The sequence below is a fragment of the Oryzias latipes genome, chromosome 7, assembly GCF_053564925.1.
Source record: "Oryzias latipes strain Hd-rR chromosome 7, Olatipes_Hd-rR_3.1".
Classification (NCBI taxonomy): Eukaryota; Metazoa; Chordata; class Actinopteri; order Beloniformes; family Adrianichthyidae; genus Oryzias; species Oryzias latipes.
The window spans coordinates 13147303-13173382 of NC_136243.1; the positions used below are offsets into that span (position 1 = coordinate 13147303).

A 26080-nucleotide genomic window follows, 5' to 3' on the forward strand; every position below is an offset into this window, starting at 1 on the left:
AAATGGATCACTCATTGAGTGTTTTTGGTAGAGTTTGTATTGGTTGTTGAGAGGCAGCTCTCTAAGCCCTTACGGTTAGATATGAGCTGTCTGAGGGGGAAAATTGGGGAAACGTGTACGCAGGTGGCCCACAGGAAATATCAAAGTCATGGACCATTCAGGGTGCAAAAAGTTCATGCACATTTTTACCACACACAAGGGTAAGTAAGGGTGAGGAAGGTAAGATGCAATAGTGTCGACCGGCCAAATCATAGGGACTGTCCGAGGAGCTCGTTGGCGCTGTTCATGTGGAAACAGTACGCTCCTAGCATGCAGCCTGGCGGTTGAGCTGCGTTCACATCCAATGGGATTTGTGCATCAAAGACGTCCAGTTTCAATGTTTGAGTGTGATAAATGACAGAGATATGAATGATCTCATAACCCAGACATGTAGACGTGCTTACTGAAACTTTTGGGGAGTTCTTCAAAATAAACAAAGCTGATCTGTAAACATCCTCCGTGTGTTCCGTGCATTTTAAATTAGATATACAGTCAATGCTACCATGTAGAGATGAGGCTCAAAAAGACATAAGCTCCTCCCACACGTGTCTGGAGCTTCTGGATTCAAAACTCCTGTGTTCACACATTGCTACAAACAGTTTTAAGTCCGTCTTTGCGCTCTATGAACAAAATGTGCAGCATTGAATGCGCACTGAAAGTCGTACTTTGACCAATCAGGGACTCAGATTTGGTAGTGATGTATGGACGGCGTCCCTTTCGGTTCACGGTAGTACCAACCTTTGGAAAATTGATCATAAAGGAGAAATGAATAATTGTGGTTTGTACCCGGCCGGAATTCTATAACACCAATTATTGCAGATTTCAGGATAGATCTGTGAAAGAAAAAGCCTGGAGCGAGAGTCATGAGATTTGCACCGCTTTGACATTTTACAACAAGCCTCTTTCAGCTTTGAGTACATGCATTGGTATCTGGCAGCGACAGTCCAGTGTGAACAGCACAAGAATTCCTGTTTAGCACATCCTTGAACGCTCATCACATGCCCAGTTGTGAACGTAACTTAACACCCAATTGCGTTCGGTGTGAACGCAGCATTAATAATGAGGGAACTAGACAATCAAGGTGCAGTTTGTGCAGATATCCCACAGGCGCTCGTGTATCACCTGCACACCCTGTGTGTGCGTTGTTTCCACTGTCAGTGAGGAGCCAGTAATGGCACCTTAAGAAACGACTACAGTGTGGTATAAGGGCACCATACGACAGCAACACCAGTACTTCATCAGTGCATACAACTTACATTACTTACCAATACTTCACGTGTACGCTCCATTTTCAACATCCCTTGAGGTGGCCCTACGAGACACACCTGCACTCATAAGAGGCAGTCCGCTCCTCTCTACCACCCTCCACGGGCCCAGGCAACTCAAACACGTCAACACAGCACAGGTGCATGAGGCTTTAGGAGCTACTCCTGACCATGATATTGGATCTGGAATTAACTGGCCACTCTGAACACACTACACAGGCCATAGGATGAATTTCGGGTTTCTTGAGGAGAAACGTCTCAATTCTCCCTTCATTCATCCTCCATTAAAGCGTCTCATTCATTCCTGAGTCCTTCAACATCATTTTGATCAACTCTCCCGTTCTGTGAGCTCCCTTTTGTCTGCCGGCATGTACGCTCCCTTTAATCCGCCAGCAACTTTCCGCAAAGTTTCCACCCCAACGCTGTGATACATTTACTCTAGAGAGCATGAAATAGCTTCTCAGCAGCCTTTTCCTTTTACAAGTCCCTCCATCTTTTTCTCTCTCTGCCTTTCATGGCTGACACAGGAGCCGGAGCAGAGATGGGTCCTTGTGATAGCCCAAATGATTGAAGGCGTGCAGATTCGCCTTTCAGGGATAATCCAGTGTGGGGCTGATATTGGGCAGGTGTGATAAGAGCGGCGAGGCCCGCCTGTGATAAGACCTTCCATTAGACAGCGGTGAGTCGACCAGACAGCAGAGTGTGGTCATCCTCTATCTTTCTTTTCTCAACCCCCCACCACAGTCTTTCCTACCCAGTACTCCCATCTCGTCTGGACTCATGCTGTCATATCTCGACACCTTTCAGAGGATTTTCCTCAGCGCAGCAATGGATTCACAGTCTTTTCTAAAATGTTTTTTTTTTTAAAAAGGACTGTGATGCAAAAATCGCAAAACTGCAGCTGAGAGCTAGGGTGATCCAATGTCCTACTTCCTTTTTTTATGTTCTTGTTTAACATTTACAAAGAGAATAGTTACATCTTTTCTGAGTTGTGTGCCCACCCCAGAGTGGGAGATCCAGGTCTGGGACTTGATGTTTTTATGGAAAGCAGTTTGAGTAGCATGAGTTGCTATAAAAAATAAAGTTTGATTTGAAACAGCCAAGCAGCATCGGCCGATGACATAGACAGGCAACTGGATCTTTCTGTCGGTGACATCATCTGTGTTCTCTCTATTGCTGTCCTGAAGAGAAAGGGGCATTTCAGGTCAGATGAGGGGCATTCCAGGTCAGATGAGGGGCATTTCAGGTCAGATGAGGGGCATTTCAGGTCAGACGAGGGGCATTTCAGGTCAGATGAGGGGCATTTCAGGTCAGATGAGGGGAATTTCAGATCAAATGAGGGGCATTTCAGGTCAGACGAGGGGCATTTCAGATCAGACGAGGGGCATTTTAGGTCAGACGAGGGGCATTTAGCTTTGTTCTTAGCTGGTCACTCAAAGGTTGGTGCAAAGCTGATACATTTTTTTTATTTCTTTTCAATCTGTCTCCTTCTGCTTCTTAACGGTTTTAGAAGAGAAAAAGACTCATGGCCCTCAGTAAACCACTTGTTATCTGTGGTTTGCAGTGTGAAACCTTGAGGTTTTATCTATGTACGCAATGCAAATGCATCAAAAAACTTGTTCTACAATCTGGTTCCAAAGAGTAAAATTAAGTGCAATTGATTTCAAACGGTTACCAATTGTCCTCTTGTTACCGGGGTAACAGAATCATTTTAAGATCAAGCTGTGGACACAGCAGGGTGAAGCTGTTCTTGGAAAGTGACTGCAAATAAAGTAGTTGTTGCTAGTAATGGATTAACGTACTAAGGACTGTTAAGAAACAAAGCAGGTGAAGTGCTCCCACATATGATTGCTTGCAGGTAGAAACTTTTTAAACATGGGTTTAAAAAAATAATGTGGAAAACATTAAAAAAGCTGCAAAAAAAAGAGGAAAAGTGAGAAAGATAAGTAGAAAGTAGGTCAAGAGCAGAACGGACAACGTCACGAGAAAAAGGACAAAGGAGGAAGAAGCAGCATGATACCGAGTTCTCTGTGAAGGACACGACGATGTGTCCCTTTCTTCTAATGACTCCTGCATCTGCTAAGTGATTCTGCCTGTTCTCTGGCGGCCCAGGAGCTCAGAGCGGCCTCCGCCTGTGAGGTCAAGATCTTCGCTACCTCGTCCTCTGGCTCTGCTGCTAAGATGGAGCCGCCCCCGTGATGCATCCCTGTCAAACCCCTCCGCTCTGACGCAGGTAGAATCAAAACTCACGCAGTTTTTAGGCAGATGGTCCCCTTTGGCTGGCTAATGAGGGCCGGGTGAATATATAACTACAAGCAAGAGGAGACACACTTCCTATTCCATTCCTTATTATTTTTTATCTGTGGCTTTTGCTGTTTCTCTCTTTGTTTTATTCATATAAATGACACAAATTCCTTTTTTTTTTAGATGCAGAACTCGTCATTTTCCTCCACTTTATCTCACTACTTCATTGAACTGGACTCAAGAAAGTATTAGAAAAAATTATTTTGTAAATTCAGTAGTTAGAGAGTAAAAAGACAAACAAAACCGAGAAGAGATAATAATTGGTCCCTCCCTCCTTGTGTACGGTAATGGTCCTCTGCTCTGTGAGCCTGTTATCTGTGCATGGAGATGAGGCTTCAGAAACCGGCTGTCTTAAAATCGAGAGCAGGAAACATTAAAGTGTCAGTGAAGCTATTTCCATAATAGGAGCAGGAGAAAACAATCCTGATAAACCCAGAGTAAAGTTTGAGGGATGATTTTAAAAAGCAGAATACTGTTTGTTGTGTGCATTTTCTACCTGGTAGTGCAAGAGTGTGTTGAGTCTCTTCCAGTCGTTTTCAATCTTGGTGGTGATGTCTTCGTCCTGCAAAACCACACGGGCCATTCGTCCCTGGCGCCACTCTGAAAGCACCAAGAAGAGAGCGTAAGCTCGCTGGAATTCTTTTTTCCCTTTGCTTTTCTCTGCAAGCGTTAGCGCTCACAGCTAGCCAACACTTGCGATTTGGTTGGTGTAGCCCCAGAGCTAGCTTACACGTGCAGTGTCAAACCTAGCCAAATGCAAACCAAACACAATGGAAATATTATCCTTCATTTCTTAGAGTCACACAACTTTTAAGTTTGCTTCTCAGCTGACGTTCAAATATGTGCAGCACATGGCGAAGCTGCTGGCGTAGCGGCTCAGACCGCTAACTACCATTAAACCACGAGAAGTACTTTGAAGAGAAATGCTATATGAGTTAGCAACATTGAAGCGCTGTACTTTTTCTGAGCAGTTTACCTTTACGTATCTCACTGAGAAGAAGAAACAACAGAGTATACACACTTTGTTGCACAAATTTGAGGGTACTCTTACACCTACAAAGTACATTCATTTATAAAAACTATTATCTTCTTGAATATACTGTATACTGTTATATTCCGTGCACAAAACAGTTACAGTCACACTGCTTTAATCCTACACACGTTAAATACATATTAGCATGTACATAAGGCTGTAATAGTATTTGTGTATATAAGCATGTATGTAAAATTATTTTTTAATACGTATGTAATTGTTAAAAAGTATTTGTGTAAAAGTTTAAAAGTATTTGTGTAAAAGTTTAAAAATATTGAAGTGTAAAATATAAGTATAAAATATTATAAGTGTATAAAATATAAATGTAAAATATTGAGTGTAAAAGTATATTGGTATGTATGCAAACATTCAATATTATTTGTAAAGGCGTATATATAAGTTTTTTTTCAGTTTTTGTGTGAAGTATTCCAGTGTTTATACATTTTTTCTTAAGTAACAATTTAATGGTGCATCTAAAGTGAATTTGGCATGTAGTATTTATCCGTGGACTTAAGTATTAGTCCACCACCTCTAGATCAGGGACTTTTGATACCTTAAGGATTTACAGTCGGATCAACAAACATTGGGCTCTGAGGGCAATTGAAAAAAACAAAAAACGGATTCTAAACTACGATTTCTGATCAGGTTTTCCTTCTGTCTGCGACTCCCAACTGCTGAGCTGAGTGAAGTATTGCATCTAAAAAACATGATTGTAGAGGAAAACTCCTCGTTATACTCTGGTATTACTCCCATTGTATGGATTTGTGGTCTTAACCATCAAACACTCTTATCTTATGGGCTCTGCAACATTAATGTATGCCTGTTCTAGGATCCAAATGCTGTTGGTTGACGAGGCGTGATGAATAATTACAGTTTTGCTTGAAACATGTAAAAATGCAGGTTGGTTGCAGGAATGCTGGCCAGGAAAAAAACGGATCATATGATGGAGCACCAATGCAGTGTAGTAGGGGGGTATACTCTAGCATCTTCACGCAGACAGGGGTGGATTTATCCTGATTTTTACCTTTCACATGACTATTGCATGCTTGCAGGCAGGCAGGCAGGCTATGTTTCCTAACTGGTGAATGTCTGTCAAACACAGCCCATCTTGTTCAGAAAGCACAGCAGATGGAAAAAGCAAACAGTCAAAAAGTCGAAATCAAAAACAAAGAGGGAACGCTGAGTCATTGTGTTGTCTGTTGCTTTGATTTCCAGCTTGCTATTTGGGTTGTGTAACTTTACACCCCTGCTGCATGAGCATGAAACGTCTCTTTATCTCAGTGGGGTTCCACTTAGGCTCAAATCAACAAGAAGCTGTAAAATTGTTAGATATGGACGAAAAAATAAATAAAACTAGGACAGAGTGGAGGTAGAGACACAAGCAAGGATGGAAGTGGCAGACTGCGTGGGAGTGGAGTGGAGCTAAGCACGATCGTCCACGTCACAAATGTAAAAACACTCATTGTAAAACAAGCCCTCTGTTCTGCCTAAACGCACTGAGTCCTCCTGGCCCCACCAGCCAGAGAGCGCCAACAGACATTGATGCTCCGCTCTGTCTGTTTGACAGACGGCCTGGCAACCATTGACGGGCTGCTGGAGTTTTATCTCACTAATGTGCTGATCATTGGTACACACGCCTAGATGTTCCCTCCCTGTATAGGTCACTACATGAAATCATTGACAGAAAATTCATTTTTTTGGAATTAACATGCTATTTTTAACCCTTGGATAAAGTCCACATTAAAGATTTTCAGTTTCATTTTTTGATGAGATATATATAGTTTCACTTATGTTGAGTAATTTGGTAAGTTGTTGCTTATAATGTTCTTTTAAGACGCAAACTATTGACATTAGTGTTCAGGGGAAAAAAAAGCATCTTATTTAGCCACTTCTCTAATACAATACATTTTTACATTGCGTAATTCTATTAGAAAGAATTTATTATCCACAAATGTTGCATTGTTTCAATACAGCAAGTAGTGATTTAATAATTAACACCAATCGCTAAGTTAATCTAAACATTTAGAAAATTTAGTAAACTTATGATATTTTCCCACCAAAAAGTGTTTTTTAAATTTAATGGAGGCAACCATTTTGAAATGACCAGGACAATCCCTTCTACTGCCCCTAGTGGAATGATGATAAACTACAGGGCAGAAAACATGGACCAAATTAGTAAAATTTTTATGGTCTTGCTGTTTTGTGGATTCCTTTAGTGCAATTTTGCACGTTTTTTTTTTACATTTTTATTTATTGAGTGCATTGTGTTGTACACAAAGTGCCTAGGATAGCACAAGGGTTAAGGAAAGGTCTTAGAAATGCGAGTATCAGATATGATAGCAGTGGTTATATAAGGTTGAATCTGGCAATCTGTGAAAATGACAGGTGTTGACTGCGCTTGTGTGCCGTACCGAGGTCCATGTCGACGGCGCGGGGTCTCTGGGAGTAGGGCATGTTCTTGTAAACGGCGTCCAGGATCTTCTCCTTCACTTGGGTGATGGTGTCACAGTTCAGCACTTTCACTGCGATCTCCGGACTGTTTTCATTGTCGGGGTTCACGCAGTTCAGGATCTGGATTGTACAGACAAGGGTGGAGGGCGTGGACAGAGAAGAGAACGAGTCAATCATCACAGAAGGAGAGGAGCTTGAGATGTCCCGCTACCAACTGGGCTTGGCTCCAGGCTCGGAGCTTCGCCTTCATTAGAGTCTCCTCGGAGCGTAGCAGGAGCTCGGAAACACCATTTCCGCTCTTACAGCCATCCCAAAATCTAATTTCACACCTTCGGCGGGACACCAATTTCCAACTCTGCCGGGGTATTAGCACGTAATGAGCCAAATTCAAAGTCGGAGCAATCAGAGCGTTGTCATGTCACATGCTGGTTGTGTGAGGGCTTTTCCTTTATGTTTCCCGTGTAGCTGTGTGTAGATACAAAGGGGGGGTTTCAATCACTACAACCACCTATCTGGATGTTGGACCAACACGGTGTCCTGTTGTCAGGCACTTAGCTAATTTTCTTCCCACGGCTGAGTGATGCGATAAAACACATCTAAGAAGCAGTTCATTGTGAAAAGAGTTAAAAAAGCATCTTGGCGGCGGCGGCGTCTGCTCTGAGCCTTTGTGTAAACCCCCGCGGTGTTCGGCGGAGTGTGGCCTTACCAGGGTTTTGTACTCGATCTGCTGGCGGATGAGCTTGTCCTCGCTCAGGGAGTACCGGGCCTCTCCAGTGATGGCGTCGATGGGCCCCTTTTCCATCTGCTGCTTGATGGCGCAGTACAGCATAAACAGAGGCTCCCCCGCGCACTCCTGCCAACACACACAGCCATCACGCTAAAAAAAACAAAAACCCTCACACTTGATAACTTTCAAAATAAAACAACAAAGAGGCCATTTAGGAGGAGACGCCCACACACAGCAGGTTGTGTTGTTCTGCGTACTGACCTTGAGGAATTTGTGAAGGAGGAAGGCAAACCAGTTTGTGAGCATCTTCTCTGCAACCGATTCCGTTCTGGAATGACAGGACATTTAGAGGATCGACATGAAGTTTCCCTCTTGATAAAATACGAGCGGAACCGAAATCCTCCATAATTCATGAGGTTTTGGGGGCCAATCTTCGGGGACATTATCTTGACATGTTGGCCTCGCCGACACACGGGTTCGCTTCTGCGCTCGCGGTCACAGTGAGTGAGCAAAGCCGAGCGGAGACGGAGGGCATCTGTGCGCACACGCCCTGTATAAGTGTGTGTGTGTGTGTGTGTGTGTGTTATTGTTGATTATTCATGTGTGGTTCGACACAGCGGGACATCAGCAGCTGTGACAAGCCTCAGCTGTTGAGAGAGACAAGTGCTGTCACAGCCAGGTAACGCCAAAATGATCTCCTCTCATTTCCTTCCTTCCTCTGCTGCCCCCCACCGCATACACACACACACACACACACCCCCACACACACACACACACCTCTCCAGTTTGTCCGCCCTTCCCAGTCAATCACAGATGGAGGTAGGCTTTCTGCTGGGCTTGATTGGGCATGAAAACAAATAAAAAAAAACGCAATTGTGCGATGACCTGTGAATATTTGCTTCTACAGGCGATGAGGGGAGCCTGTATACATCCCATAATGATTATGGGTTCCAGTGCGTGAGCATCGAAGCATCCTTCCCATCAGCTTGCAAACTTTTTTCTAGCTTCTTATTGTGCTTTTATTTTTGCTGCATGACCGTTTTGGTGCGTTTGTGTTTTAGTCGTCAACATCGTATCAAAGTCGTAAACTAATCGATCTTTTTTAAATTCTGTCTCTGCATGTTTTTCTGTTGTCAACACATTTTAAAATCTATTTCAAAAGAATATAAATGTGAAACTATGAACAAACTGGAAAGCAGGGCTGTTATGCTTCACATGCTTTACCTGAAACTAGATTATGATTTATACTTAGCTTTTTTAAGTTTAATATAAATATGTAGGATTTTGAATGTGCTCTTTTTAACCCGTCACTTTCTGTGTTTGGCTGAATGTTCGTCCTCTGTCAGATCAGTTTAAAAATAATACAGAAAAACTAAAAGAAATTGCGGCTGTAGTTGAAATGTCATGTATTTTATAACATTTGCACAATGAAATTAACATATTTTACATTATTAGGTGATTATAATAATCTAAATGAAAATTTAAAACAAATTTTTTGGTAAATTGTAGTTTTTGGGCTTAAAGATTTTCTTTCTCAAACAAGCGGAATGTGAATATGATGAATCACAAGTACCAGCAGTAAGTGTCTATAGGATCTATTATTTCTCATTAGAAGTAGAAAAAAGTCCCTGTTTCAGCTGTCAGCAGTGTGTTTTGGTTTATTGTGTCCTTCAGAATATTTTTTTTTACAAATATCCAGCATAACACGATGTTTTCTTCTTCTGGATTCAGCTTTTCATCTGAGATTCTTTTTCTAGCGCGTCTTTGTCTGCCTCCACCTGTTCGACACCGGTTCTTCCTCTCCCTCCAACTGCAAGAACAAAGCGGGAATCACCATAGCAACCGGCCGGTCCTCTTAGCGGTGTTTAGTTGTGGCTGGAATGCAAATCCTGCGTCATTTCTGAATCATTTCTCTGTTTCACATTCTATGAGTTCAAACTTCTATAGACATAGGGATGAAAAATGAAACTTTATCTCATTTATACGTTTACAGGTGGACATTAATGTGTTTTGTTATATTTGTTTAAATATTTCGCAAACATTTAAATAAAAACTTTGTATTTGTTGTTAATTTGCATTAATATAAATGTAACAAGAAGCAGAACAATTCATGAGTCACCAACTTAACATTTTCTTTTCTTTTTTTTCCGTTTTTTTAGAAAGAAAATGTATATTTTAACAAATTATTTCCAAGCATGCTTATACAGACTTTCTGTCTAGAGATGAAAGTTCCTCTTCCTTCATGTAGTGATTTTCCTTCTGAGGGAACGTTTACAAACATAAGAGTTTGACTTACAAGAAGGAGGAATGATGAATTGAAATGTAACTTCAATATAAATATCACCTTTTTTTTAAAGAAAATTCTGATAGAAGTCAACAAGTTTACCTTCCCCCACTTCATACAAACTCATAGATCCAAACAAAATCTGCAAGTGAAGCAGAAATGTTCAAAATATTTTTCGAAAGAATGAGATTTCTCTCTGCCTGCGCCGTGTTCCTGTGGGCAACTGCTATAATGGAGGAATAACACGTGGATCGTGCCCCCCCCATCCCACTGCGGTTTACAAGAGACTGACAGCTTGGGATTGTCACCTGGTTGCAGATGAACCCTGCCAGACTGGCTGGAAAATGAGCACTGCCTGTTCAGACGGCAGTGCGTTGACAGAAAATGACCCTCTTAATGCGGCAGTAAATGACTGTGATTAGTCTGGTGGATATGATCGAGGGGCTTTACGGCGGGAGGTGATGAACCGCGGATTAGTGGGAATCCAAGCAGGCAGGTATTAATGGCAATGTGGAAATGCTTCCGTCTCCTCTGCAGCGCAACGCATGATTATAGCTTTTCAGTCCAACATGGACGTGACTTTGCTGAGTCGCGTATCGGCGCCCGGGCTAGGACTAAAGCCTGGAGAGGTTCATGCATGAGTTTAGCCACTGACATGAGGGAAAAACTTATGTCACAACTGCCTTTACAGGTGGATACAGGATGGGACACGCATGTGATCCAATAGAGTGGAAATGCGCATTTCTTCCACCGGTCATAGCAAACACTTCTAGAATACGTAAGGATGAAGTAGGAGAAATGCAGGTGTGTGGTACGGACAAGTTAGCGCTCCTTGCGTGCTGCCTGACTGTTAGAAATGAGGAAATAGACAATCAGGGCGCGTCTCCAAACAATTATGCATCCCCTGTACCCCGTGAGTCCTCCATTTGCAGGCGATCAGTAAGGGACCAGTACTCACACACTACTAAAGCGTGGTGAAAGGGCCCCGTACAAGACCATCACCCCTACGCCACAAGTGAGTAGTGAAAGGGCCCCGTACAACACCATCACCCCTACGCCACAAGTGAGTGGTGAAAGGGCCCCGTACAAAACCATCACCCCTACGCCACAAGTGAGTGGTGAAAGGGCCCCGTACAACACCATCACCCCTACGCCACAAGTGAGTGGTGAAAGGGCCCCGTACAACACCATCACCCCTACGCCACAAGTGAGTGGTGAAAGGGCCCCGTACAACACCATCACCCCTACGCCACAAGTGAGTGGTGAAAGGGCCCCGTACAAAACCATCACCCCTACGCCACAAGTGAATGGTTCAGAGAGAGGTCGCCCGGTTCAGAGAGAGGTCGCGCGCTGGACGGGCCAATCGGTGGCCGCCTTACAGGACGCACTCGAGGACGCTGATTGGGGCATGTTTCGAAACAGCTCCGATGACATCAACGTGTTTACGGAAGCGGTTGTGGGATTTGTGGGGAAACTAGCGGATGACACCGTACAGAAAACGAAGATCAGAACGTTTCCCAATCAGAAGCCGTGGGTGGATAAAACCATCCGTGACGCTCTGAGATCTCGCACCGCTGCCTATAACGCGGGACTCGCGTCCGGGGACATGGAGCTGTATAAGGCTGCGTCATACAACGTCCGGAAGGCGGTGAAAGAGGCGAAGAAGCGCTACGGGAGGAAACTAGAGTCACAACTCCAACAGAGTGACTCCAGGAGCCTGTGGCAGGGACTAAGAACAATAACGGACTATAGAGCACCAACATCCGGTGTGACGAACGCGGACAGGACTCTGGCAGACGAACTGAACACCTTCTATGCTCGTTTCGAGGCTGCAGCCAAGGACGCTAGCGATGCTAATGCTAGCATCGCTAATGCTAGCGGTACTAACGGCTGCAGACAGGAAGTCACTACCAGTACCAGTAACGCGTTCATCATCTCCGAGCATGACGTGAGGAGAGCCTTCAGGAGAGTAAACACCAGGAAAGCAGCAGGTCCAGATGGCATCTCAGGTAGAGTCCTCAGAGCCTGTGCAGACCAGCTAGCACCTGTGTTCACAGAGATATTCAACACTTCTTTATCTCAGTCGGTGATCCCTACATGCTTTAAGGAGTCTGTTATTGTTCCAGTCCCAAAGAAACCCCATCCTACTTCCCTCAATGACTATCGACCTGTAGCCCTCACCTCAGTAGTGATGAAGTGCTTCGAGCGACTGATCAAAGACTTCATTATCTCCTCACTACCTGACACATTGGATCCACTACAGTTTGCTTACCGTTCGAACCGCTCAACGGACGACGCTATCTCTCATCTACTTCATACTTCTCTCACTCATCTGGACACTGGAAGGGGAAATTATGTTAAAATGCTCTTTGTTGATTACAGCTCAGCATTTAACACCATAATTCCCTCCACACTCACCACCAAGTTGGAGCACCTGGGACTCAGCCCATCTCTGTGTCAGTGGATCTCCAATTTCCTAACTGGCAGACCACAGGCAGTAAGGATGGGCGGATTTGTCTCAGCTTCCATCACTCTCAACACTGGAGCCCCTCAGGGTTGTGTTCTGAGCCCTCTACTGTACTCACTGTACACGTACGACTGCGTGGCGTCCACCAACTCCACCACCATCATCAAATTCGCTGACGACACCGTTGTGGTGGGCCTGATCACTGATAATGATGAGACGGCCTACCTGAAGGAGATTGGACATCTGGAAAACTGGTGTGAGAGGAACAATCTCCTCCTAAACGTCAGCAAGACAAAGGAGTTGATAGTGGACTTCGCCACAAAGCAGAAGAGGAACTACCAGACCCCCGTCATCGACAAGAGCCCAGTGGAGAGAGTGAACAGCTTCCGATACCTCGGTGTCCACATCACGCAGGACCTGTCATGGTCCTGTCACATCAACACCGTGGTGAAAAAGGCCCGGCAGCGTCTTTACCATCTTAGACGTCTGAGAGACTTTAGACTGCCCTCTGTGGTGCTTAGGAACTTTTACTCGTGCACCATAGAGAGCATCCTGACAGGAAACATTACAACCTGGTTCGGGAACAGCACCATGCAGGACAGACGAGCTCTCCAAAGGGTGGTGCGTTCAGCTGAGCGCATCATCCACACCGAGCTCCCTGACCTGCACTCAATCTACAGCAGGCGGTGCTGGACCAGGGCCAGGAAGATAACAAAGGACCTCAGCCACCCCGACAACGGACTGTTCTCGCTGTTGCGGTCAGGAAAGCGCTTCCGCTCTCTGAAGGCCAACACAGAGAGACTGAGGAGGAGCTTCTTCCCGCAGGCGATACGGACTCTTAACCAGTAATCATGGACATTATACACACAAGCCACTTTCACATATGTCACTTTAGAGCATATTTGCACACATTCGGACATTCTATTTTTATGTTTTTATGTTTTTATATTGTATATTCCTATATTTTATATCTATCTTCCTATTCCTATTGATATTCTTTCTTGTTTGAGGTCGCGGGCGGTCGCCTAAGCATTTCACTGCACATTGTACGCTGTATGATTGTGTGTGTGACAAATAAAATTTGAATTTGAATTTGAAATTTGAATTTGAATTTGAAAGGGCCCAGTACAACACCATCACCCCTACGCCACAAGTGAGTGGTGAAAGGGCCCCGTACAAGACCATCACCCCTACGCCACAAGTGAGTGGTGAAAGGGCCCCGTACAACACCATCACCCCTACGCCACAAGTGAGTGGTGAAAGGGCCCCGTACAACACCATCACCCCTACGCCACAAGTGAGTGGTGAAAGGGCCCCGTACAACACCATCACCCCTACGCCACAAGTGAGTGGTGAAAGGGCCCCGTACAACACCATCACCCCTACGCCACAAGTGATTGGTGAAAGGGCCCCGTACAAAACCATCACCCCTACGCCACAAGTGAGTGGTGAAAGGGCCCCGTACAAAACCATCACCCCTACGCCACAAGTGAGTGGTGAAAGGGCCCCGTACAAAACCATCACCCCTACGCCACAAGTGAGTGGTGAAAGGGCCCCGTACAAAACCATCACCCCGTGTGTGACTCACATCAGCCATACCAATACTTTACGACAGTGGTCCCCAACCTTTTTAACGCCACGGACCGGTGTCACGTCACAGAAATTTTTCACAACCTGGTCTTTAAATTGTAGGCGGATTATTCTTGTAGCAGCATTACGATAAAAGAGGAACAGAGACATGACAGGACGAAGCCTGAGCGTTTTTATTTTGACACGCATGACATTGTACATCGCACAGGTGTCATCATCCTCTCGCCTTCCCACACTCATCGTGCAAAAAAGAAGTACTGTTTATTCAATGCAGCTTGAAGGCTCCTCTTCTGTCTCCTGGCTGGGCCTTTTCCCCTTGGCAAAGAAACTTTCCAAAGACGTTTGTTTTTTACTCATTTTGCAAGCTCCTGGGTTTTATTTTAGCGGTAACCTATCACATGACCAAGAGGAGTGAATTGGCCTGCGTCAAGAGTAACAGAAACGGATTTGACAGAGAATCAGGCAATTTTCAAAATAAAACATCTGTCAGATTCCGAAATAAATAAAAATGAAAGTAATGTTATTTATTCTTTCTGTGTGGCCTGGTACCACATGGTTGGGGACCGCTGCTTTACGATACACTTACCACACGCGTGACGATCGTACGTTCCATTTTCAATGAGGTTCATAGGAACAGCAAGACACTGCTGTGGTCCCCTTTAGATGCGTCTGCTCCTCTCTACATCCCTCTGCGGGCCCGAGCAACCGAAAAAGCTGCAGCACCCATACAGGGGCATTTGACTGATGTGTTTTTGAACATGCTGAATGTGTGTTTAGCTTACGGTGTTCACACTGGACTGTCGCTGCCCAATACTAGTGCATGTTAACCACCTACAGTCGAAAGAGTCTTAGTGGAAAAGGTTGAAGTGGTGTACATTTGGTACGTCTTGCTCCAGGCTTTCTCTTTCACAGCTCGATTCTGATATGTGAAAGACTTGGTGTCATCATTCCGGTGTAGGTACCATAACCGTTCTGCCTGGAACTTCCGTTTGGGTTCCACGGACTAATGCTGACGTCACATTTTGTGATTGGCTGTCCGTTGGTCCAATGACGTGTCAGATAGTGATTGGTCTGGACAAATTACGATACTATCATAGAATAAAATATTATGAAGTCTGTTGTAAACAAACAGAGCTCCGACATAGAGCGAGAGTGTCTTCTAAACGTGCCTTTATTATTCTTATTATGATTATTGAATGCATGTTCGCTTATAGTTTTTTTTAATCCGTGTGCAGAGTGCTTTATTATTGGCAGAACGGACCCGGAAGATCAACATTTAGCCGTGCTGACAACATTTTCAGCCAAGGCTGAATTTAAACTGGAATAACAAGCGGATTGTGGCAACATGTCTTTATAGAAATTACAAAGAATATTGTCAGACACAATTTATGAGGGAAAATAACTTAAGGTTATGAAAGGAAATGTGAAATGAAAAAAACCAGAGCAGATCTCGACGCTACGTAGTTTGTCCAAGTGGGGTTACCGTAGTGTGACATTACCTTCAGTCAAAAGGACCCCGAACAGAAGTTCCAGGCCGAACGGTTATGGTACCTACACCGGCCGGAGACAAACCGCAATTATTAATTTCTCCTTTATGATCAATTTTTTTTAAACAGCTGGTACTTCTGTGAATTAAAAGACACACCATCCAAAGAGTCAGAGTCCCTGTTGGTCAAAGGTCAACCAGATTTGACTTTCAGCATGTGTTTGTACATAAAGCCCAAAAAAGGTCTTAGAAATGTGCAAAACGATGCAAGTTTGCAAGGCAGAAGCCCAAAACCTGGGTTTACGTAGACCTTTTATGTGCATTGCAGAGGGCGCCGTGAACGTAGCTTAAGACTAAAGATGTGTAAAGCTGATCTTTGAATTGAATTCCCCCTCAGTTTGGTCATTGTTTAGTATGTGATACTATTAGGATGTCGTCCACACTGGAAATCTGATGGGCAGTTTAACGGCAGCTTTCTAAAACCATGGACGGAGGCTCAGCAGCCCGTTTTCCCTTTTGCCGCCGTCATTCCGGCTTCTAGAAACGTATGAAGACAAAAGTGAAGCTGTATGCAAATACAATGAAGCGCATAAGAACTAACGCTGCAGGAAGAAGTAATGAAGTGGAAGCCTTTGAAGGAGCCACAAGAGGAGCCTCCGGCTGTGTGTTTTCACTCCCAAATACACTAAATCGTTCTGGACAATGCCCCAAATCCCTCTGTAATCGCCCTCGTTCCTTTACAATCCCCCCCACCCCCCATCCCTTCAGCAAGCGTGTCCCTCTCTTTGCATGAGTCTTGAGTGTGTTCGAAGTTAATGGAACCTATTAAGCATTTTAATAAGCTCAGCAAGTCTCAAAGATGGAGGTATAACAAAAAAAAGGCTTTTGTGTGTGGAGGGCTTTCTATCCCCCCCCCCATTCCTACCTTAATATCTTTCCTTTTGAATGTCGTGAGGGAGAAGCACTCCTCTTCCTCCTCCTCATCTCTCACCACTTCCTTCTTTCAATTAATGGAGTTTCATTAACGAACATCAGGATTTCATTATCCCGCGTGGTGTTTAAGAACAGCCCCCCCCCTCACCCAACCCAATCTCTAATGGTGGGAAGACAGTGGTGGTGGTTGTGGTGGGTGAGGGAGGGAGGGGGGGGTCACTATATCAGCAAGTCAGTGAAATGTCTTCCATTGAAACTAATGCCAAACACAGTCCTCACACTCTTAATAATGCTGTTCCTCATTGCTCTGCATGGGAGGAAATCTCATTATAAAAACGCTGAGGAGGAAAATAACACAAGATTGAAGAGTCCTGTGCTGATAGAGGCAATGTTCTGTGATTCCATTAAAAGAGTATTATGGCCAGGATAAAGGAACTGGAAATGTGGGAGACAAAACTTTCAACAGAAATGGAGAGAATGGAGGAAAGATCACAATATAAGAGTAAATGGCATCACTAAGAAATGAGGATAAACGCAAAAACCTGCAGCTACTGGCTGCTTTAGACATTTCTTGAATTAGTTTTTCACTCTGAAGCATCTTTGATGTGTCTGTGATCAAAATCTAATACAATAATTTAGCCCATATGAATTGTTTGCTGAATTTAGTTTTTATACAGTGCATTTTACTTTTTTTTTTTGAATCGATTTAGGGAAAAAAAAAAAATCTTTTTGTAGATGACAAAATAGCATTGGACATGAGACAGAGAGTTTTCTTGGTCATCTATCCATAACAAATATCAATGTTTTTTTTTAAAGTTTTGAGATAAAACATTAAAAAAGAAACAATATTTTGAGGAATTCATAGTGTATTTTAATAGAAAAATCAACAATAAAAAAATGGTAAATGCATCGATAACAATATTTACTGGAGTGTAATAACCTTTGACTGTAAAAGCCAAATTGACATAGTCACTGCGATGCCACTCATTGAAAATGACTAACTTAAGTAAATTCAGTCGCCATTTATTCGCAATTTGGACACCGCTGCATGTTGGAGCCAGACGTTGTCAGTAAGTAGTGATTGGCTAGAGTCAACAGGGGTTGGGTATCACCAATAATGTCCAGATTCAGTGCAGTTTACCAGTGCCATTGGATTCCAATTTTTTTTTTTTAATTCTTAAATAATTCTTTCTTAATTCTTTCGATCACCTCGATCTAATTCAATTTTGAATTTACATGGTTTACACATTCAGACATATCTGTATAGAAATGCAATATATTCATGATTCACCCTCTGCCGTTTTATCCCTTTCGGGGTCATGGGGCTGCCGTAGCCTATCCCGGCCACTTGTGGGCAAAGGCAGGGTACACCTTGGACAGTTCACCACTCTGTCGCAGGGTTAATCTATTTATGTTTTGAACATTTTTATATTTAGTCAGCAATGTATGTTTAGCATTAACCGTCCTATATATCCTATATATATCCTATCGTATATCGTATATATATATCGTCATATATATCCTATATGGGAAATTCTATTATACGTTAGCATCAAGCTAGTGGACTTTGGCATTACTGCTGTTAGGCATTAGGTCACCGGAAAAGGAAAGGCATAAAAAAACGATTTCTATTTTTATGGATTGATCTTTGATTTACTAAGCTTGGATCAATTCAGATCGATTAATCGATTTATCAACCTAGCCCTAATTTCTATGGCAACTGATCTCACCAACCAGGAGTAAGCTTGTTGGAAGGCCACACCCCTACCAATTGAAAGCGGGCTCGGGAGAATCTTTTTAACGTTTTAAACGTTCGACATAAAACCACAAACTTTTTTGAGACATCTGATTGGTCAGTTTCCAACTGCAATAACTTTTAATAACAGAAAAATATGGAAAAAAAATTATTTAGATTAGCAAGTGTTAAAACAGAGAGCAAGAATTATTATTCTGACAAATAAAATGACTGAGTAACAGCTGTTTTTTACTCTATAGAACTCAATGGGATTTTGGCTTCTTGGAGCCAACATGTACTTCCTGTTTGGAATGCAAAAGGGGAGGGGGCACTCAGTCCAGTTCTCATATACAGTCAATGGTAATGACTTGCGTGGGTGGTATGTTGCACCCACTGACTGTACAGTATAATATTACTGGATGGATTGAGTGTGATGTCACCTGTAGAAAATGACTTCCTTCCGGTTCCAACCTAATGAAGTCAATTCAGTCGCCATTTTTCCGTGATATGTCCTTCGTCATGTTGGAACCAGGCAACCTGATTTTAAATTAGATCTGAATTTTTCTCCACATTACACATCCCAGTTATCCAGTTTCAAAGGCAGTCGGCAGAAATAGAAAGTCAAAGATGGAAATGTGAGGAAGACATAGTTGAGCACTAATAAAGGCTGTAATTAATAAGTCTACAAAGAGTCTAAACATTCTAGGCTCCTGTGTGGATTCCACTTAGATGGTGAATAATTAAGCATTGAGCTTATATGCTGCTTTTAGAAAGCTGTGATGAGAATGAAAGCGGTTAAAATCTATGAGGGGCCGTATAAGACATTATTTATTCTGAACCATTCACATTCATACATTCTTGCTCTCACAGTCATATATACTCTCTTTCGCATACATATATTCTCTTACGCATCCATATATTCTCTCTCTCACATTCATACATTCTTGCTCTCACAGTCATATATACTCTCTTTCGCATACATATATTCTCACTTGCACATCCATATATTCTCTCTCTCGCATGCATATATATTCTCTTACGCATTCATATATTCTCACTTGCACATCCATATATTCTCTCTCTCGCATGCATATATATTACTTTACACATACATACATTCTCACTCTCATTGTCACTCTTAAAAAAGAATGTATGTATGTGAAAGACAAGTATATATGAACGTGTGAGGAAGAGTTTATATGTGTGTGTGAGAGAGGAGTATGCATGAAACGGAAGTTACTTTGCATGAAAAGGAAGGCACTTTGAATGAAAAGGAAGGCACTTTGAATGAAAAGGAAGGCACTTTGAATGAAACGGAAGGCAGATGATTTCTCGTGCTCTGATTGGACGAGAGGCCGCCACCTCCCATTTTGAACAGACGCTAACACGAACCAATAAGAAGGCCATCGGAACCTTAAGAAATATTTTATCTTCACCTCAAGTGGTCACAAATCTGTCTGCATCTCTAGAGACACAAAGGAATGTCTCAAATACCAATAATGGTAATAGAAGTGCCACCGAAACAGAAAATCCGTATCCACCTTATTCCTAGCCCCCATGAGCCTTTGCGTGAATTATGGGCGACACTTCCTGTAGACGCTGGAACACGCATTTACATTAAAACAAATTCCTCTTGTTTTCGATCCATAACTACATATAAATGTGGGAAAACCAGCTGTCATTTCTTAAAAAAGGCAACGGTGAGGTGGAGATGAAATATTTGTTAAGGTTCCGATGGCTGCAGGACCCCCGTGGCTACTTCTTGCCGGTTCGTTTTTTAAAAAAAATAAACTTTATTAACAATATCTTGCACATACAAAATACCAAACACAAAACTCCACTGTGTGCAAAATACAATCTTCACGTTCGCCATGAGAATGAACAAAAAAACATAATGATAACCATGTAAAACAGGTTATGCAAAAAGAAAACAAAAATAATAAGGCAAAGGAATCTGTTAAAGTTTCAGGAGAGACCATGTTTCAACTGTTCTGACAGCTTTTTTGTTAGTGGAAGATTTAATACTGTTCACATACAAAACCATTTCTTTCTGAAAAACATAAAACACGGTTTTTTTGTTGGCATATTTACACTTGTGTATAAAGTATTTAGCCATAATTATAAGTAAATTAACTACATATATTTTTTCTGCATTAAGTCTTTCTTGTGTAAAATATCCCAAAATAATATGGTCGTAAAATAATCTATAATCTTCACATAGATGAGTTCTTATAAAATGTATCACATCTTTCCAAAATAGTTGAGTGAAAGAGCAAAACCAAAAAAGATGAGGCACAGTTTCTGGTGAGGAATGACAGAATGAACAGTTTATGTCCAGATCTTTTTTAAACTTAGTAAAGAAATGTTTCACTGGATAAAATTTGTGAAGAATTTTGAAAGAAATTTCTCTGATTTTATTGGTGATGAAATACTTTTGTGGCAGGGTCCAAACCTTTTCCCACTGAATTCTACATCCAAAGCTGTTCCAGTATGAGATAACATACGGTTTTGTGGCAATCTCATTTTAAAACAGAGAACGGATACTTTGATTATTACTGCTAGCTAAAAAACATACCTTTCCACAACACAAGTCTGTTAATTTGGGATTTCTTGCTGGTTCATGTTAGCGTCTGCACTGTAATCCCTAGCGAGTTGACTGAACTTAAAAATTATTTTGTAACAGATTACGCAACAGTTAAGTTATATTATTAAAACTTTTAAGTTAACATTTATTAAAATTCATATTGTCAGTTGGCTTACATTTGTATTATTTCATATAAAAAATATTAAGATTCCTCAACTTATAAAAGAGAGATTATTTACTTAAAGTTTTTAATATTTTCCAACTAAAAAACGCTTTAACTAACTATATTTTTATATTACTCAACTCATAAAATATGTAAAATTCACTCAAATGCTTTATAAATTCTTTAACTCATTAAATGTGTAGCATTGAAAATATTTAAAATTCTTCAGCTTAAAATGTATTCTAAACAGAGATATTGATACTGCCCCACTACATTTTAAAGGCTAACATTGATAAAAACCAACAAACGTGAAGGCCACACAATAGTGATTGCTTAATACACTTTTTTTAATTGCTCTTTAAAAAAAAGCACAAATATCAAGAGGATGAAGAAACAATCAGTGCAATAAAACTGCATTATAAGAGTGCCACACAACATATTGACAAAAAGAGTTGGTTTTGTATTTTACGGCAGAAAAAGCATATGATCACAACAAAACACATTAGTTACATAACACTTAAACCAACAAATAGTCCATTCTGGAAGACTCACTCAACGAAACATTCTTCAGCGTCAATAAATGTCCTTTCAGTGGTTTGCTGTCCTCAAGGCTCAAGACAGCATTCTGAATAAATATGAAGGCAAGTTCAAGTTTTTTGGGGTGCTGTAGGTCCAGAGCATAGATGTCCCCGAAGAGTTAGAAGAAATTAGTCAGCCAGATCTGTGGGACCACTGACGGCAGCATCCGGAGCGTCACCACGACAACTGAGAAGATACCCACAGCAGTGTCTGTGAGGTCTGGTATTCTGGAAAATACAAAACAAAAAACACAGATGAGTTCAGACCCTCAAAGATATTCATCACACTAATGTCCAAAACTGCCATTCCTGCCATCTGTCAATAGGAATCTTTTCATGCTAACATTCTGTTAGCTTTTAATCAACTGGCTATGATGTTTTAAGGACCAACTCCAATTAAAATTGTGTTTTTAAAAAGTTCTTTAGCATTTTTCTGAAGGAGGACATTTATAAAATAATTTAAGACTAAAGCTTCATTTTTCTTTATTCAAATAATGATGGATCAGGAGCAGAAAAGGTAAACGAAAATGTTCCCACTCCTTCCAATCAGGAGTCCCTGATGTTCGCCTTTCATCTTCCGTCTCAGTTTTAAAACCATTTAAAAATATCACTCAGTTTACAAACTACAAACAATTGCCCTATTTATTATGTCACTCAATAAAATCTCAATCAATATTAAAGGATTAGTGAAAACCATTGACAGGGAGTTGTGTGCACTTACTGTACAGGTCTTGAAGAAGTTGGAGGCATCTTCATGCAGATAAACAGGAAGTGCAAGGAGGACAAGTGCCCGTCTCATGTTCACGTCACGCTGGTCCTAAAAGAATAAAAAGAAATATCCATTACCTTTGAAGCAAATGCAGAGCAAACACTTCCAATATTTACTTAAGGAACTTTAAGAAATAATAAAATGATACCTTTTCTAGATGTCTATTTCTAGTAAGAGGACAATACAGTGTTTATGTCATGATCCACTTCAGGTCAAAGACCCAAAGTCATTTGAAGGCAAGTTACACCGTGGCTTCTTACAGCTGTTTACAAATGATTTGTTATCCGTTTTTGAATTATGCACATTAGAAATTCACCTGGAGGTCATAAATCCTAACCAAGCTGGCCAGTTCCTGTCTGTTTTGGTGGACTTAGTCTCAGAAAAGGGCAGCTTTAAGTTACACAAACATGTAAAAACTGCACAATTTCCTCTGACTGCATCTACTCTACATAAATCCATTTCAGATCTTGACAGATGAGTTTTCATGGTTTCAAATGATGGAATGGTGCTAATGCAACATCATTTTATTATTGTAATATACTGTCAAAGACATGACAATATTCCAAAGTGTCTCCACATACATGGCAGTGGAAACACTTTGGAATATTGGCTATGTAGTACTGCAGTATTATATGTAGTACTGCATAGTGCCAAAGTAACAGAACACAACTTGCACCTCCATTCCATTGTGCCACCTTCAGCCTGCAATCTAAATATGTTTAGTTAAATTGTAAATAATTTCAGCTCTATTTAGACCTTTGGCTAGTTAAAATGTGCATAAATGTTTCCATGCTGCCGTATAAATCTAATAATGGTAATAGTTCAGGATGAATGTATTAAATAAGTATAAAACTCACCCATTGACACCTCTTTTCTGGTGAAATGGTGACTTTCTGGTGAACTTTCTGAAGTTCAGTATCTGAAAAAGTCCAAAAGAGATTTTTCAATGTTAAAAAATGTTTCAATTATATTCTGATCAAAAAACATTTATTGCACTACACAACCTATTGCATTTTTTGTTTTTTTAAAATAGCTCTAGACAAATAACTGAGACAAGTTACCTCGCTGGCCTTGGCGTCTACCTGGAGGTGAAACACTGAACACTCTGTAGTTCGGTACCTGAACACAACACGAGCACGTTGATTAATTTATTTTTACAAAAACCTTTTTTATAACGGAGATCAGTGATTTATAAAAGCTTAAAGCTGCATTCAAAACCCAATGCTTCCATGTAGCAACCAGGCTTAAAACTGTTGGCGGTAGCTCCTCCCACACAACCGTTAGAGGCTTTGAGTGACATTTTTGGACAAATGTCCAGCAGCAAACTTTAGCCACAGACAGAGGCCTCCAACGCGAATTTCACACGCGGATCATGTTTAGTGTGATTGCAGCATAACAGATCATTTCTACCTCTGAAAAAAAAAAAACCTCATCACTGTCGTAATTTACGGGCAGAAATGCATTTTGGGTTTGGCTCGCCATACGTCTGCTATGACAAACTAATCATGTATACATTTCCACATGAATCTCTAAAACAATCATAACACACATATGTTTAAACAACAGTAAACCACATTTACGGTAGTATAAGAGCATTTTTAAAGCATTCATTCATAAACCATGAACGATACTTACCAAATTAAATCAGGGCTGAAGACAAGACGGCACCATCAGCGATGAGGCGGATGAAAAAAAAACCCGAGGTTGGGGCGTCTGGAAGCGGGTCGAAATCGCAACGCTTTGCAGAATAATAAAATGCTCGACTTTCAATTTCAAACGTCGCATACTCGCATTCGGCAAATCCAACATGGCCACCTGAGCTAACGTAGAGAAAACGAAAGACCCTCCCACCAGTACGTGATGACGTCATAACGCTACTTCACGGATCTTAAAATTTTTGAGTGCCAGATACAAATAAGCTTTAAAATATTTAGCACTGTTAAGTTAAATTTGAAAAAATCTTGATAGAGCTTAATACTTTATAGTTGAATCAACTACAAAATGACATTTAAGTTGTGTAACCTTAATAGTTATGAGTCAGTACAAGTGATAGGGTTTAGAGTGTGTTCAAAATGGGAGGTGGCGGCCTCTCGTCCAATCAGAGCACGAGAAATCATCTGCCTTCCGTTTCATTCAAAGTGCCTTCCTTTTCATTCAAAGTGCCTTCCTTTTCATGCAAAGTAACTTCCGTTTCATGCATACTCCTCTCTCACACACACATATAAACTCTTCCTCACACGTTCATATATACTTGTCTTTCACATACATACATTCTTTTTTAAGAGTGACAATGAGAGTGAGAATGTATGTATGTGTAAAGTAATATATATGCATGCGAGAGAGAGAATATATGGATGTGCAAGTGAGAATATATGAATGCGTAAGAGAATATATATGCATGCGAGAGAGAGAATATATGGATGTGCAAGTGAGAATATATGTATGCGAAAGAGAGTATATATGACTGTGAGAGCAAGAATGTATGAATGTGAATGGTTCAGAATAAATAATGTCTTATACGGCCCCTCATAAAAATCTGTTATACATCAAAAAGAAACGGATAAAGACAGAAGAAGAAATTTAGAAAACTTCAGTTCTTGAAAAGAAGCGCATTTTTCCTGAAAAACAAACCTCAGAGTAGCTTGAGTGAACAACTAGAAAGGAGGTCAGGAGGAGCTTGTAATGAGAGCGAGCACTTTGAAGGTTCTTGAAACAAAAATAGAAAAAGACTTTCTTTTGGCACTGTTCTGCTACTGAGTCAGCCAATAAGATTAACCATCTTGCTGCTGCTGCTGCTGTTGGGGAGTTCCTTTATCCCTCATAAAAATGTCAGCCGTCCAAACTGTTTACTCTGCGTTCACGTAAACTCTCAATATATCGTCTAAGGAGTTTTTTTGGTGTTTTCTCACTGAGATCTGTGATCTAAAGAAGTTTTCAGATCCCTGCTGTTTGGGTTGATACATACCACACCACACACACTCTGTCTACTCCCAGAAAAAATAAAAATAGAGAGGTTAAAAATAGGGTTTGTCAATCATTTTTGTTGGGTTTAATATAGAAATGAATGTATTTGGACACTGGGTTGATTTAAAGTTATAACTTGCATGAAAATGTGCCAGTTAAATTCGGGATTACCTACTGGAAATGAAAAATAAAAGCACATATTTGTGAGAGTATTTATTTTCATGAGTGAAAAAACGGACAACCGGCCATTTTCCAAACCTGCTGAATCTCCTTTGGGGTCATGAGGTTGCTGGAGCCTATCCCAGCAACTGTTGGGTGAAGGCGAGGTGATAGCTAAACAGGTCGCCAGTCTGTTGCAGGGCATGGAAACATCCTATTTCAATCATTCTTTGACACCAGAACTTTAGCTCCAGTGTTGACATTCTTTCAACTACTGTAACTCTTCAACCATTTATGCAATTAACCTGAATCCAACAGAATCCGCTTTCGCGCTGCAATGAAACACTTTTGGAGAGTTTACACGATCAACAAAAATCAGCTGGTTCGGTCATGGAGAAAAGTGTCTTTGCAGCGTTATGCGTTACGCAGAGCCCATATGAAAAGTCACTTTTCTCCACGTCAGAATCAGCTGATTTACGTTGAGCGCGTAAACCGTCGAGGAATTACGGTCAAATAGCATGTTATTGAGTATTAAAGGTTTAAACTGAA

General features: G+C 41.4%; 1 protein-coding gene and 1 long non-coding RNA gene across 4 annotated transcripts in view; both read right to left on the bottom strand.

Annotated features, from left to right (window-relative positions):
• plxna2 (plexin A2) overlaps positions 1 to 26080 on the bottom strand; it is a 248642-nt gene that overhangs the window by 16990 nt on the left and 205572 nt on the right. For both annotated transcript variants that reach the window (XM_020704870.3, XM_004070981.5), the window contains exons 23-26: positions 8081 to 8147; positions 7799 to 7945; positions 7053 to 7212; positions 4105 to 4208 (exon numbers count right to left, since the gene is read on the bottom strand). In XM_020704870.3, the coding sequence (XP_020560529.1) occupies positions 4105 to 4208; positions 7053 to 7212; positions 7799 to 7945; positions 8081 to 8147 (478 nt within the window). The remainder of the gene's footprint in view (positions 1 to 4104; positions 4209 to 7052; positions 7213 to 7798; positions 7946 to 8080; positions 8148 to 26080) is intronic.
• LOC144994056 (uncharacterized) lies at positions 21392 to 24179 on the bottom strand. Of its 2 annotated transcripts, XR_013657438.1 has the most exons (5): positions 24044 to 24179; positions 23470 to 23527; positions 23266 to 23327; positions 22361 to 22456; positions 21392 to 21867 (listed from the first exon to the last, which is right to left on the bottom strand). It is a non-coding gene; the product is annotated as an uncharacterized LOC144994056 (long non-coding RNA). The 2 variants fall into 2 exon arrangements; XR_013657437.1 differs by lacking the exon at positions 24044 to 24179 and having other exon boundaries at positions 23470 to 23681.